The following is a 14,889-nucleotide window of genomic DNA, read 5'->3' on the forward strand; positions in this document are numbered from 1 at the left end:
GTAGTTTTCAGCAATTGCATGTGCAGCCATTTTAAACATTTCCAAGCTATAGCAGATTGTCTTATGGGCATGCAATAAATCTAATGTGGACAAGGGTGGTTGTCCCTTTACATACAAGACAATCTCTTGCAGCCATATTGTGTAGATCTTTATTTCCAAGCTTTTATTTATTTTTGTTTTTTAAATTTGGAAGTTTAATGAACAGATTTTAAAGACAGCAGTAGATCATAACACAGGACAGCCACTTTTTGGTTGGCAGGTATTCTTTCTAAAACAGGTCCACATTTTTAATATGCTTTTATATAAAAATACACAATACCAGAAATACAGTGTTACTAACATATACCTCCAATTTAACCACAGAGTACAAGAATGGACTAGCTAAAGAATGAAGAACAGAAATGGATCCCAATGAGGATACTAAAAGACAGCAGATCTAAATACACAGCAGGAGAGAAAAACTAAAGTAAGGAAGTTAATGAAGGGATAAAAGACCAAAAACACAACAAGGGAGAGCTATATGAATATTTCAGGTACAGTGAAGTTATACGGGTGAGAGGACTGTGGTGAGTAAGGAGATCTTGGTGATCTTGAAGATTGAGGTGATCTTGGTGACATTGGTACAATCAGATACACTGATCAAATAAAGAGAAAAGAAAAATTGATGAAAACATTAAAAAAAACATACGAAAGGATTAAACTGAATACACACATAAAAAAATGGCAACGAAACCTTAAGTTCGCATTCTGGCAAATGAGGTTGGGCAACCTAGGAAAGGAAAAAACACATGCTGTGTGGTTAACTGGCCATTGTGCTGCCTGCAAGGGGAGGTGCATCAACAGGGCTTGGGGGTTTGTTTCCTGAACCAGCCGAGAGAAAGGCAAAGGTGGTCTGGTCTTGGTGAGGAAAGGAAGCTTGAGGAAGGTTCAGAGAAGAGGAGAGACACAAAGCAACTGCAGAGAAGCGCTTTTTTCATAAAAACATTGATGCTACTATCAAAAGGCTCAAGCAACATTTCAAGAGCAACTTTCTTAAAATGTCAACAGAAAACTATTTCTGTAGTGCAATGAATCAATGACCAGCAATGCTGCTCAATAATGGAGGTACACTGAGCTCATACGCTCTGAAGAAAAAAAAAAATCCTACTAAAATACAGAGAAAGCCAAAACATAATTGAACAAATTACAAAAACCAAAAGAAATGTTACTTACAAAAAAAATCTTATTTAAGGAGCTATTTATAAGTGAATAAAATCAAAGTAATAATCCAGTGCCTGTTATCTAACGTTTGAAACAAGAAAAAGTCAACACTTAGCATCTTCAGTATACTGATAAATAATAAGCACTTCTATGGAAATTTTGTTTTACAAGGAGAAATTCAGTTTTGCTTGTAATCTGACTCAAATTTAACCTGCACAGTTCTGCTTTCAGTTGATACAGTTTCCATGTGAAAACTATTACACGACTTTACCAATTAGCAGACTGAAAAAGATATTCACACTCATGCACTAATAAAACATTTTCTTATATTTCTACTGCCATTGGAGAAATGCTCCAAGTGAACTCATAAACCAATCGATGTTCACCTGCCTCAAAGAGGCTTGGTAGTAAACTGCACATTAATTTATTTCATGCAAATATTATCCACTTCCCCCCGCTCCCTTGTTCCCTTGCTCTTCCTTTTTTTTTTTTATCCCTTGAAGAATTTTTACCACTACATATCTAGACAGGAAGCCAAAGAATACACGTATTCCCAGGTAAATTGTCGAGCATTAAATACCAGGTACATAAAAAATACATATGGGCAAGCCACAGAGGACAACTGTTGCAGGAGAAAAGCTTGGTCTTGTCAACTGACACTGAAGCTGGTGGGAACCAGTGTTTACTCAGGCACACATCTGTGGGACTCTGAGTTTATTGTTTGAGATATTAATGTGCAACCTACATATCCCCATAAATGACTTGGATGCAAGACTTGACGGTGTACTAAGGAAGTTTGCTGATGATATGGAATTGGGAGCAGCTCCAAGGCAGGGAGGGCTGGGCAATCACCAACCACGTAAGTTTAACAAAGACAAGTGCTGGTTTCTGCACCTGGCATGGAGCAACCCTGGCTGTGTGCACAGGTTGGGGAATGAGAGGCTGGAGAGCAGCCCTGTGGAAAGGGACCTGCGGGCCCTGGTCGATGGGAAGTTGAAATGAGTCAGCAGGAAGCTGTGTCAGGGCAGGTTTAGGCTGGATATTAGGAGGAGCTGTTTCAGAGGGTGGTCAGGCACTGGAACAGAGAGGTGGTCACAGCTCCAAGCCTGCCAGAGTTCAAGATGCGTTCGGACAATGCTCTCAGGCACATGGTGCGATTCTTGGGGCTGTCCTGTGCAGGGCCAGGAGCTGGACTTGATGATCTTCACAGGTGCCTTCCAGCTGAGGATATTCTATGATTCTATTGTATCATGCTTTAGGAGAGGAAAACCCCTTTACACATTTAAAATTATTGTTCCAGTAGAACTTACAATCTTTCTTTAAAGTCTGGTTTATACAACATTATTGTATTATTGGACATGTCACTGAATTAAATATGACTACAGAATTCAATTACCATCAATGGGATCATGAAATACGTTATTTTCATCTGCAAAACTTCTGGTGCCTGAAATATTTCCATAATCAAATATTGGTCCTTCCAACAGGGTCACGATATCTATTCGATTAATTTTTGTCAATACAGAAGTTAAGGCATCAGCTGAAAAAAAAAAAATAAAACACATCAGAAAAAGGTTCAGCATTGCAGAACTGTGTGATCATTTTTCTCAGTTACATTCACATTGCATTACTTACAAACTGCTGGCATGTCCCAATGCCTTTGGTTCTAGCAAACCCCAGCATCTGTCTGAGCAGTCATTCAGCTGCCTACTTATTCAAGATACACATCTATTAAGAGTCTGTACTTTCTCAAAGTATAATTATACTAAAACACAAAAGGCACAAAGAGTAAGGTCAGGTAGTTCTTAAAGAACATATTTACTTACTACTGACACAAAATATCCTTTTACTGGAGCGTAAAGGCAGTGTAAAAATCCTTTTTACCATTCTGTTTTGAGGAACAACAGAATAGGCAGTCACGTAGGTAATAATGCATAGAAGGCTATTCGTGCGGTACATCATGAAATCTCATTTACAATAATCCTGTTGTGACAACACAGTAATACTGGAAACTCCTTTTACAGTGCAAGAGATCAAAGGAGACTCAAATGGTGTGTAGGAGTTTGTGGATCAGAGAAGGGTAATGAACACCATTGACACCGCACAAAAATCAACACCTCTCTTTCAGTTTGAGCAATAATTCAAGTGAAATGTACAGATTAACCCAGAATTATCAACACAGAATCAGTGTCTCCATCACTCCTCACAGGAAGAAGTTTAGCCTTTTCCTATGACCTGCAATACTGTGAGACTACCTAAATTTTCCAGGCAGTCATTTCCATGTTTCACACTCCTTGCTATTGGAAAGTTTTCCCTATTATTTTATTTACTGGAGTTCAAGTTCATTACTTGTCACATCAATTATGGATGTGGAGAACAGATAATTTCCTTCTGTGTATATAATGAATAAATATGACATATTTCTGACTCCTGGTAAAAATGTAACTGAAACTTCTTTTTTCATTGATGGTTTGTGAAAGACATTCAAAAGTTTTCTTCAACTTGGCAACAGATGAAATGGGCTATAACTTATAAACAACAGAAGTAACTACTTGAACTTACTTGTAGCATTTTTCCCATCTCTGGTAACCCATTTTTTTAATAACATGAAGCTCTGAGCAATAAGAGAATTTGGGTTTTCTACTCGGATTTGATTTATTTCATCCACAGAAAAATTCAGTTCTCTTGCCAGTTCTATAAAGACAAAAAAAGCAAGCGAGAAAAGAAAACAAACCCGAAAACACCAAAGAAAGCACAAATCCCTCAATTGCCTTGTCAAGCTTAAAAATAATAACTTTCATAGGTCACAGAGACCTCAACAAAACTGCCTGACACAGACTTTACAGGTAACAATGAACATGGCATTATATCCCCATACTTTAATTTCCTAAGACATCATTTTGAATTTCAATTATCCCTGGGAGCAATTATCACACTTACACTCAGTAAGCCACTTAAACATGATGAGAAAGCCCTCCCTGGAGATTGCCTCATCGCTGCTAATTTATAAACTCTGTTTATTGCCACTGATTGTTATTCCCCGGGGAGCACCCTGTGCAGCCCAGCACTGGTGCTGTCGTCACCTGAGCCCTGGCAGAGCTGGCTGCTGCAGCTGTGAGCCCAGGAAGGGCAGGCTAGGGGGCTACAGATGGGCAGAGCCTCCAGCACTGACTTGCCTGGCTGCTGGGCTCTCTGCAACCAGGGCTTGGGGGAAACTGCTATCCAGGGACAGCAAACACCCCAGGGGCAGCCCGGAGCCCAGGCAGGTAGAGCCTCTCAGCTCCTTGGGAGAACGTTTTGAGAGGAAAGCCATTTTGCTATTTTCTCTGAGTTTCTCTTCGATTTATTGGAAGATCAAGGAATAATTTCATATTAGGCATCTTTGCCCAGCAATACTCTGCAAGTTTTGGGAAGCTGAGCTAGCTGTGAATTTGGGAGAGCCTGATGCAGCCTTGCCGCGCCTTTCGGTAAAAGAATACCTGAAAATGCAATAGCAAAGACTGATTTCAATATTAAAGCAGGAAAGCTTACCTGTCCAGCTAAGTCCTAGGTGATCAGCTACAATTGCCATCCTTATATCTGTTCGTTCACATGGACTCTGTGGACCTGTGATTTACAATTTCTCAATTAAAAAGATTTTGCACAGAAAACCACAATACCGGATAATAGTTTATTATAAATAATAGCTTTAATTGACTAAGTTGACAGTGCTTATATTGTTTACTAGAATGATTGTGTGACCTAATAACCTACAAAACAAATTTTTTTTCACAGCTTTTAGATTTTCACCTGTGTAAAGCCAAAATGTAAAACTACATGATGTCGTGTAATGAAACCAAACATGCTGACAATCTAGCTGTTATACTGTAGACAAATTGTTCAATTACTGGTGAAAACCGCCAAGGCCAGATTGTCTATTTTCTCTACTTTGACAGAACAAATATACTGTCACAAAAGACATCTTTTGATTTCTGAGTTACATCAATTTCTGAGTTACATGAATGTCTTTGGCATGCTTCACTAGCTTTCTACAGTACAGAATTTGTTTGAAGGAAGAAAAAAGAGAATAAGACAGCACATACAGATGACAATGACAGAATGAAAACTACAGTTAAGTCACTCCACAGGCAATCACAACAGTTCATGCACTAGGATCAACAAGTTGAAAGTTTTACAAACTAGGCTTGATCTCCACGAGGTGAGCCATGAGAGCTCCAGAAACCTGACTGCCTTCATTCTCACCAGTCCTCTTACTCCTCCTCCTCTCACTGTCGGCCTTTTCAATCTTTGATTTTATAGATGCTGCCTCTGTTCTCATGTCTCTAGCAGACTTCGGTGTAATGGAAGGCTGGTAAACTTGAGTAGCTTCTGATAAGGATGTGTTCCTTGATGTACTGTCTTCTTCATCATCAGAGACCTCTGACTGCATCTTTTTCTCTTCATCAGAAAGACGATCCACAAGCTTTAATGTCTCACCACTAATTCCCTTAAAATATTCAATAGAATGCTTACATACCTCCCTAAGCTGATTTTTCTTTACTTTAACTGTTGTCATGGTGACGGAGGTAGATCTTACCTTTACTGGTAATTTAGAAGGAAGTTGTTTTGGTTTTTCTTTCTCTACCTGCTCTTGTTTTGGCAGGGCTGGAGTTCTTCTAGCTAGAGTACTCCTATGTGTGTTTTTTACAGGAATCCTAGACCTTGCTTCTAGACAGGGAGAAGAATTATTTTGTTTTGCTTTGTCAGGCTTACTAGCCTCTTTCGCTTTACTCCCTGTATTGCTTTGGAGATTATTTTGTGAAAAGACTTGTTTTACTGAGCTGGCCTTTACAGGAAGCTTTGATTTTCCTCTAGCTCCTACCAACTCTGTTGACTTTTGCTGCTCTCCGTGTGGCTTTTGCTTATCTCTTACTCTGTGTCCTTGTGTTGTCCCTGTACCTTTTCCTGAAGGGCTTTTCGCTTGATTAGCTTTCTGGAGGGAACATTTCGGTTCCAAATGTTCTTTTAGCACTACATTACAGGTAATATCATCTTTAGGGACAGCAGATGAATCCAAATTGTTGTTGTTATTAAAATTATCTTTGGGGAAATCAGTGTTTTCTGTTTGCCTACAGCTCATCTGGCTAGAAGCTGAACTCGCAATCACTGCTACAGTTTCATTTTCTAATCCCTCACCACTTGGCATCACAGCTTCTATCTTATCTGTCACTTCGCCAGGGCCATCTTTCTTCAGAGTCATGGTGGAAGCAGAAATTCCCATTTTAATTGGTGTGCGCAATTTGGGATCAACTTTGGAAGCGTTTACTGCTGCCGATGATTTCTCCATTGAGTTACTACCAAGTGTTTGTTCCATGCAATCTCCACTGGCCTGGATGCCGGGCATATTTTCAACTGCTGTTGTTTCTACTGGTCTCTCTAGGTTTGTTTCTACAGTGCTGTCCCCTGCCTGTGGCTGTGTGATGGCAGTGACTGTACTTTTATCCCCTTCCCCCTTGTCCCCTGACTTCCCTTCAGAAGTATGCTCACCAATCTGAAAAAATTGGAGTCTTTCTTCAACAAAATCCCTCTTGCTCATGTCAATTGCACCACTGCGAGTCATCTCAAACATCTTCCCCTCATGAAATGGGAAGGGGTTGGGCTCGCTAGTTGGCGTACTCTCATCTGTTGGAGTTCTGGCTGGTGTTGTGTCAGGTGTTGTTGCTTGAGATCTGTCTTCCACTGCCAGACCAAATGGCTTAGCCTCATCATCCCTTGATTTAGTCTCAAACACTTCATCGTCACCTCGGTTATTGGACCACGGGTCAAAATCTAGACTCTTGGTGGCCACAGTTTTGAAAGGCGTTGCAAATTCTTCGTCTACTTTGTAACTGAAATAGGAGTCAGGAAATACAGTCCTGTCAGGGTGTCTGCCTTCCAAAGAGAAAAACTGTGCCCCTGACTTCTTATCGCTCTTATCTCCAGCTTTGTCAGAAGATGGACCTTTTGAAGGCGTCTTGTCTTCTTCAGGGCCTACCTTGCCTTCCTCCTCAATGACTTCAAGCTTACTCTGGCTAAAGCAGCGATCAGTCTGCTTTAGAATGCCTTCTGTAGTCCATACGTCCTTTTTGGTTTCAACTGCCGGACCTGCAAGTTTAGAATCACTCTCAGTTAAACCATCATCTTCATCTTGCAAATCATAACCGTCCAGAGAGTCAATCTCTGTCGCATCGGTATCATGGGAGAATTCTGCAGTGGTTGCTATGGAACACTCTGTGACAGACTGGTCATTGTTACTCCCGTTTTGCACTACATCATTCTGGGGTGAATCAAGCCCAGTGTCAAACTCATTGGGTTTCCCAGAAGTGGGATGTCCTAACTCTTTCTGTTTCTCAATCTTTTCAGGGGCTCTGGGTTTTGAGGTTTCTTTCTGGTCATCTTCCAGCTCTTTGAGTTTGAACGTATACTTTTTAAGCGGAACGGGTTGATAGAGGGATTCATCGTCACTGGAGTCACTGACATCTGCTCCCGGTGGCACAGGAGAAGGTGGCTGTACTCTGATGACAGGTTCAGCCAATTGGCACTTGTCATGCTCATCTTGCAAGTTCACTTCAGTCATCTCCATTTCACTCTCAGTGGAATAATGAGGCTTCTTTTCAGACTCGCCTTGATCTGCATCCAGTGGTGGAGGAGGAGGGAATTCAATATAGGCAACTCTGTTACCTTTGGGTCTTTTGTTAGAGTCCTTATTCATAAGACTAGGTAATGCTTTGTCCACCTGTGGCTCCTCAACCTCGGCCTGTTTCACAGATGTTGTCTTAGCCTCTGCTTCCTCCTCTGACTCCTCAGATACCTCAGGTATAGGGCTGGGCTTGCCTGGGATATAAGCTATTAGTGAGTCAGGTGTTTTAGATGTAAACTCATAACTCACTTCCTCTGAACTCGGAGTTTCTGGTGTTAAAGGGCTTTTACCAGAGCTGTCTATAAAGGACACTTGTTCTAGTGTGTCATCTTCTGGACTACCTTGTGGAGAAGGAGGTTGCTTTTGCTGCCTAGCTGTGTAAAATGTCCCCCTTGTCTCTTGTACTGTCTTACTTTCCTGACTGACAATTTTTTTAATACTTCCTTGCTGTACCTCTTTTTCATATTGCTTTCCTACTTGAACAAAACTGACATAAACAGGTAAGGTCTTAATTTCTTTTACTCCCTCAGTGCTTACTAGCGGTGCGACTTTATCCAAGTAATCACTGGCACCGGGGTCAACTACGTCACTTGAAGGAAATTCCTTTCCTGGGCTACATTCTAAAGAATCTGGTGATTTGCTAGGGGATAGCTCTGTTTCCTCAGCAGGAGGACTTAGACCTATTGAGCTCTGCTGCTTGGTAACTTTCCTGATTTCTGAGTGTTTTACTTTTTCATCTTCCACATAATCAATCTGTCTTTCAACTTTCTCCTGAATCACAGCTGATTGGGATACTTTAGCTGAAAGTTCATAGACACCATCAAGCATGGCTCTCTTCTCCTCAACAATTCTGACTGGAATATGGGACACAGCAATTTCTTCTTTCCTTTTGGATATTTTATCAGCCACTTCACCATTACGCTCCCCCTCCCTGACAACAAATTCTCTGTACAAAACCCTTTTTGAGGGGGATTTTACAGTCAGTTCCTTCACTTCTTCTGAATTAATTCCATTTGAGGCCACTTTGTGCTCTGTCACAGTGATAAATTCGCTTTTTTTGTCAGTTTTAGATTCAGCATGGTCAACATGGTTTTCTTTTACTGTATCTGGAACCAGCACATGTGAAAGCTTTTCCTTCTGTGTTTTATGGTTAGAAGTTCCAGGACTTTCCCACGTCCTATAGATTTTTTTGTCCCAGTGTCCCTTCGTTGTTGAGTCTGAGCCATACACCAGGTCCTTTGCCCGTGGTTCTGACATGCATTCTGGCACGCCTTTCCTCATTTCCTCAGTTCTCTGCTTTTGAGTGTCTGAAGCATGAAAGTCTTCCACAGCTTTCCCTTTACCTGGAACAAGGGCTTCATGGATTTTCACTTCTTTCTGTAAAGCTGTGCCCCCATCAATGACCTCTATTTGCTTTGCGTGTTTCTCTCTCGAATAGGACTGATACACTGGTAACTTACTTTCTTGCAATTTTTTTACTGGAATTTTGGACTGACCGTCCAGCTTTTTTTCTTCTTGAGTTATGTCCTTACTTCTGGGACTTATACCTTGTTCAAATTTAAGCCTAATGGAACTGAGCTTTGATTGCTTCAGCTGAAATCCAGTCTCAGGTACTCCAGTCTGCTGAGCACTTCCTTTGTGTTCCATAGTTCGTTTAGAGTCCTCTGCAGGTTGCACATATATCCTTTTTTCAGGACTGCTGGGCAAACTGGATGCTTTTCTTTCATCCACCTTGGGAAAGCACTTCCCATCATGTGCGTACTGCTTCACCTTACTCCACTCATCCCCAGACGATGGCAGTTCAGAGAGCAGAACTTTCTCAGGGCTGCTGCTGGCAGAGCTCTGGCTAGAATGTATTTCCTTGCCATTTTTTTTATGCTGCTTTTTCTCTGGAGACTGTAGCTCATCATTCAACTTCTCTGTTTTATCCCGAAAAAACTGGGATACTTCAGTCAGTTTTTCTTCTGCCTCTTTAACAGTCCTGTCCACCCTGTCTTCATATATCAACTTCTCTCTACCTCTGTCTAATCTGTCCTCAGTAAAGCGCATCCACATCGCATGTTTGTGACTACTAACATCTCCAGTGTAGTGTAACACTGTCACTTTATCATAATGATCCTCCTTAGACATTTTACCTACACCATTTTCAGATACATCTTTATAGATTTTGGAGAGAATCTCTTTTTTGGGGGCAGTAGCTACTTTTTCTCTGCATCGTTTATCAGTCCCCTGTAACTCTGCACTAAGGGGTAGAGCATGGTCAGTAACTGACTCCTCAGTATCAGAATGAGACACATCTAGCTTTTCTGAAAGAAGCATTTTCTCAGCAAACCTGTAAGACTCCCCTCTTAGTTCTGACAACTCATCATCATGGTATTCTATTGAGTGCTGACTCAAAAGCTTCAGTGTTTTGTAAGAGTCATCAGACATGAGTTGAGCAGAACTAGGGCGACTGTCTTCTTCCTGGGACATGGGAGTGTTAACTCTAGAGGATTCCAGATAAGAAGGAAGTGACTCTTCGGCCGTGAGCTCCTCTTCTTCTTGCTGACCTTGTTCGTCTGAACAAGGAAAAGCATCATGTTTTTCCAACTCTTTTAAGTTAATATCTCCCCGAGGTAAGTCTTTCTGATATACATACATTTCTTTTTCTGGATGCTTTTTTGTTTCTCTAATAATGACTTCAGTAGGTTCAGCCTGATTACCTTGTTCAATATGGACCTCTATTATTCGCTCCAGTTTGGGTTTCATTTTGCTGTCCTTCTCTGCATGTTGTGGTGAAGTTTCAGCAGACTTGCTAACATCGGACGTTACTGATGATTTGTGTTCAAACAGACCTGCCAGTTCTTTGGAAGGGTCACGTCCAGACTGAAAGGCTTTCATTATGTCATGAACGGACATTGTTTCCTCAATTCTTTCTGAGGTACTTTCCGTGCATGGAGGTTTATGATAAACCATTCTAGTTGTTGTAGTGATATGAGTTTCTTCTTTTACTCGGACACCTTTACTAAGGACGCACTTATGGTCGTCTTCTTCACTGCCACTGGCCTTCATTTGAAAAGCTTTAACCTTCTCTTTAATGGACCCAGAAGGTTTTTGCTCCAGCTCCATAAACGTAGGGGTAGGTTTTGAGGCCGGTAGCTCCTCTGCCTTCTGCTCTGGAATATCTTCCGATGATGGTTCGTAGCTGCGAATGACATGAACTACCTCAGTTCTTGTTTCTGTAATGACGGGAGGGATGGGTACATCATGGAAAAGTGGTTTTGGCCCCGTGCTTTCAGCACTTTGTGGGGCAGAAGGTGTCTTTTCGCTCCTCGTTTCAAAGCCACTGTCAGACAAGGGACTTTTATCTTGATCGTGTTGAGAAAAGTCATCTGGAGACTCTAAAATAGTGTCTGTTCCAAAAAAGGAGTCTGCAATTTTACATAACTCCTTTTCCGATGTTGAAGGCCTCATGGAGGCTGGAGGCATTTTAAGTTTGTGTTCCTGCAAAGCGATGGCTGGTTTTAGAATGCGCTTTTGTCTCTCTTCACCTTCTTTTTTCCCCTCTTCAAACTTGTACTTTATGTTTGTTAATGAACTGCTACCGATATCATTTGCTAAGTAATCAATAACTTTTGACAAGCTATAATCCTTTTCCGACATGGTTTTAGTTTTAATTTGGACCTTCTCTGGAACAGATATAGGAGGGCTTGTCAAAGCTTGCTGTCTCGCTTCATCAATCTCCTCTGTACTGAACTCTACCCAGTCATCCTCAGACAGGTGTCCTTGATCACTTTTGGATACTTTAGCCGACCCTTTACTTTCTAAACACACATCCTTTTTCAGAATCTCACTAACTTTTACTAAGTCCTCTTTTACTTTCTCAACAATTTTAAAGGGCTCTTCATCATCAATTCTACCCTCTTTTGGTATGTCAGGTTGGAACGGCTTGTCCTCTGCGACATCTGTCTGCAATATCGCAGTCATTCTTATCAGATCCTCTTTCATTTCAGCAACATCTTTCAGTATCTCCTGACTGGAGGATAAGGAAGATGGTGTGGACAATTTGAGAGCAGAGGGTGCTAAAAACAAGGATGATTTTATTGGAGATGAAGTTCGAGTAAAGGTAGGCTGCGTGCGTGCCTCTGTAGTCAATGTTTTAATAGGTGACAGTAACGCAGCGGCTGATTTTGTAAGTGAAGACGACTCTGGGAGCTTCTTTAATGCTGGTTCAGACAAAACATTGACTACAGAATATACCGGCACTGTTATCGTTGATGAAGTTACTGATGAGGTAGTTGCAGATATTGACCCAAGGGCTGTGTACAAAGCACCTGCAGGAGGAGTTCTCATTGACTGGAAAGCTGATGGTGCTGAAGATACAAATGACCTGAGTGGAGAAAAGGACATTGTTGTAGCTGTTGAAAACACTCTCTCAGCCGTGTCAGCAACTGCGTTAGCAGCACAAGTTGCAGAATGTGCAGCTGCAGAGATCTTGTCTTGAAAAACACCTGCAGCTTTGGATCCATTTATTAAGTTGGCAGAAGATGGGTATTTCAGAGGTGACACAGAGCCATTTAGCAATGGTACATCTGTGTGCCCAGCTACATGTTTTGCTGGCGACGAGAGAGACGAGGCCATCATGACTTTAGTGGATGAAACGGCATCAACTGCTGACTTAGCAGGTGACACCACTGACTTTAGAGGGGACGACAGAAGTGAGGATGCTGATGTGATGACCGATTTAAGCGGCAAGCTCGAAGAGTACATGTTAATGTTGGATTTGGGGGATGCTGGAGGCGTCATGGTTATGGACGATCTCTCCAAGAGAGATCCTGCTGTAGTCACTGGAGATGTCCGAGAGGGGAATGTGGTAGTGGAGGCCAGCCCTTTGAGACTGGCAGCTTCTGTGACTGCGGGAGCTCTGACGAAAGAGCCTGAAGTGACCTGCATGCTGTAGGGAGGCTGCGAGACAACAGTTTTTATTGGCGAAGAGATTGTCCGAAACGATCTAATCGGAGATGCTACATCGCTAACAGATTTAACTGAAGATGTGGTAGAAGCTCCTAACGTGGATTTGATTGGCGAAGTAGAAGAAACAGACCATATTGATTTTAATGGGGAAGCTGTAGGAGTGTTAGAGGAAGAGCTTGATAAGGAAGTGAAGCCTGATTTGGTTTGCCCAGGCACTGTAATTGGAGCAGTTGTCCATGACTGATATGGCCGTGTTGAAAAGAATGGCTTGTATGAGTAAGTAGCAGGTAGGGATCTTGTTGCTCCTGCACTCCGTTCAACTGTTTCTTAAATTGTTAAATTAAAATCAAACATAAAAATCAACAAAAATGGTTGAAAAACAGAGAGACCAGAGAAGAAAATTGGTCAGTAAACGTTGTAATATTACAAAAAGCAAGTACAATTGTTTGCATGAGTTGGGATGAAGGAGGCAAAAGAAGATTTTAAAAAGGAAAGAAAAAAATTAGGAATGAGCCATATACTGATAACTGGTCCAAACCAAAAAGCAACATGAAATGGAAGACAGAAAGCACATAGCAACCAAATCTGCAAACAATGGAGAACAGAAAACACACAAAAGGAATCCGTAAGGTAAAAATAAAGCCACATCAAAATTTCTTCTCTTACTTCCTATTGACTTTCTGATGTGCTACTTCTGAAATACTTGTATCAGCTTTATTTTGCCTGTTTAGGTATGTCTCTGCTTTGTGCAACTATAATTATCCGTTTAATAATTTCTATTGTTGTTCTGTTCAGATTTGAACCTATACAAAAATATAAACTTGCGCAAAATGACATTATGTAGCTAAAATCTTTTTTTAAACCACTTCAGAATTATTTCATGCAGAAACCAAAATTCCTTTAAGTGACAGGCAATTGATGTGCAAACTGTGAAGCAACTGGAATAAATTCAAATCTGTATCTTCCATGCACAATTCGGATATGCTTCACACTCACAAAGCCAATAAGAGCAAGAGCTTTTCTGAGTCAATCTTTAAAAAAAAAAAAAAAGAAAGAAAAGAAAGAAAAGAAAGAAAGAAAAAAAGAAAGAAAGGAACATATGCATTTGTTTCTCATGCAATATTCCTTTTATCTGGAAAAAGTTAAAGTAAAACTTTTCATGAAATGATTTTAAGAAGCATATGTCGTAAATGAAATATGGCAAGTATGATGTATGATAGTCGTGAGCAGGCAAAGCAACTGAATCAGTTTTTATTCATGCACAAATGTCATGTCAGAACGAGCACACAGATTAATACATTTTGTATGGTGTATTAAGCACAAATACGTAAACCTTACAAAATCATTTCACAAGAGGTCATTAAAAGAAGAGTACACTTTTTCTACAAGATGTAGTGTCTTGGTACCTTTTGAGGAGATTTCTTGTATCAGCTCAAAGACAGACCTGTTCAACTTTATAGTTCTCAAAAGGTAACATTAGAAAAGCAGTCAAAGAAAAATAGATTATGTAATAAATTCCTGGCAAGGACAAACCTGTTAAATGTTATCATCCCCCAGAACTCTCAGCTTATTCATAGGCATTTTGAACAGAATCATCATCAACCACATTTTGCATCACAGGAGGCACTCATGTCAGAAAGTATTTCTGGGAATCCCATTACACAAACATATCCTCTGATACAGCAATAACATTCAGAGAGTTGACATTGAAAGCAACTTTGAGGAATTTTTTTTTCTTTAAAGTTGGAATTAGAAATGGAGCTTAAGTATCCAAAGAACTTATTCAACATACCTTTGTCTGAAGTTACACTAATAATTTGTCAAACCTGCTTGATCTGTCTTATAGACAGACAGTAACTCACAGCGAAAGAAGCTCAACAAGACTAACACTAAACTGTTAAAGCACACACACTCCTATAAAATAGTGAATATTCAGTGCACCACAGGTCCATATCCTGCAAGGAGAAATGTGCTGGTCCTATAGAAGCCAATCAGAGCCCAGAAATCAGTGTGGATGGCTGGTGATACTTCGTAAGAACATTTATGTTGAAGAGAGCTTGAGTACTAGGCCTGACTGG

The 14,889-nt window shown here is 40.7% G+C and overlaps 1 protein-coding gene across 10 annotated transcripts in view; it reads right to left on the bottom strand.

Moving 5' to 3' along the window:
• The window catches only part of ANK3 (ankyrin 3), a 291,984-nt gene that overhangs the window by 20,470 nt on the left and 256,625 nt on the right, over positions 1-14,889 (bottom strand). For 6 of the 10 annotated variants that reach the window (XM_066191661.1, XM_066191669.1, XM_066191663.1 and 3 more), the window contains exons 37-40: positions 5,443-13,137; positions 4,732-4,806; positions 3,763-3,894; positions 2,597-2,740 (exon numbers count right to left, since the gene is read on the bottom strand). In XM_066191661.1, the coding sequence (XP_066047758.1) occupies positions 2,597-2,740; positions 3,763-3,894; positions 4,732-4,806; positions 5,443-13,137 (8,046 nt within the window). The remainder of the gene's footprint in view (positions 1-2,596; positions 2,741-3,762; positions 3,895-4,731; positions 4,807-5,442; positions 13,138-14,889) is intronic. The other 4 variants (XM_066191667.1, XM_066191666.1, XM_066191668.1 and 1 more) reach the window with 2 other exon arrangements.

The sequence above is a fragment of the Chamaea fasciata genome, unplaced genomic scaffold, assembly GCF_029207755.1.
Source record: "Chamaea fasciata isolate MVZ Bird 193981 ecotype frontalis unplaced genomic scaffold, bChaFas1.0.hap1 SCAF_9, whole genome shotgun sequence".
NCBI classification, from domain to species: Eukaryota; Metazoa; Chordata; class Aves; order Passeriformes; family Sylviidae; genus Chamaea; species Chamaea fasciata.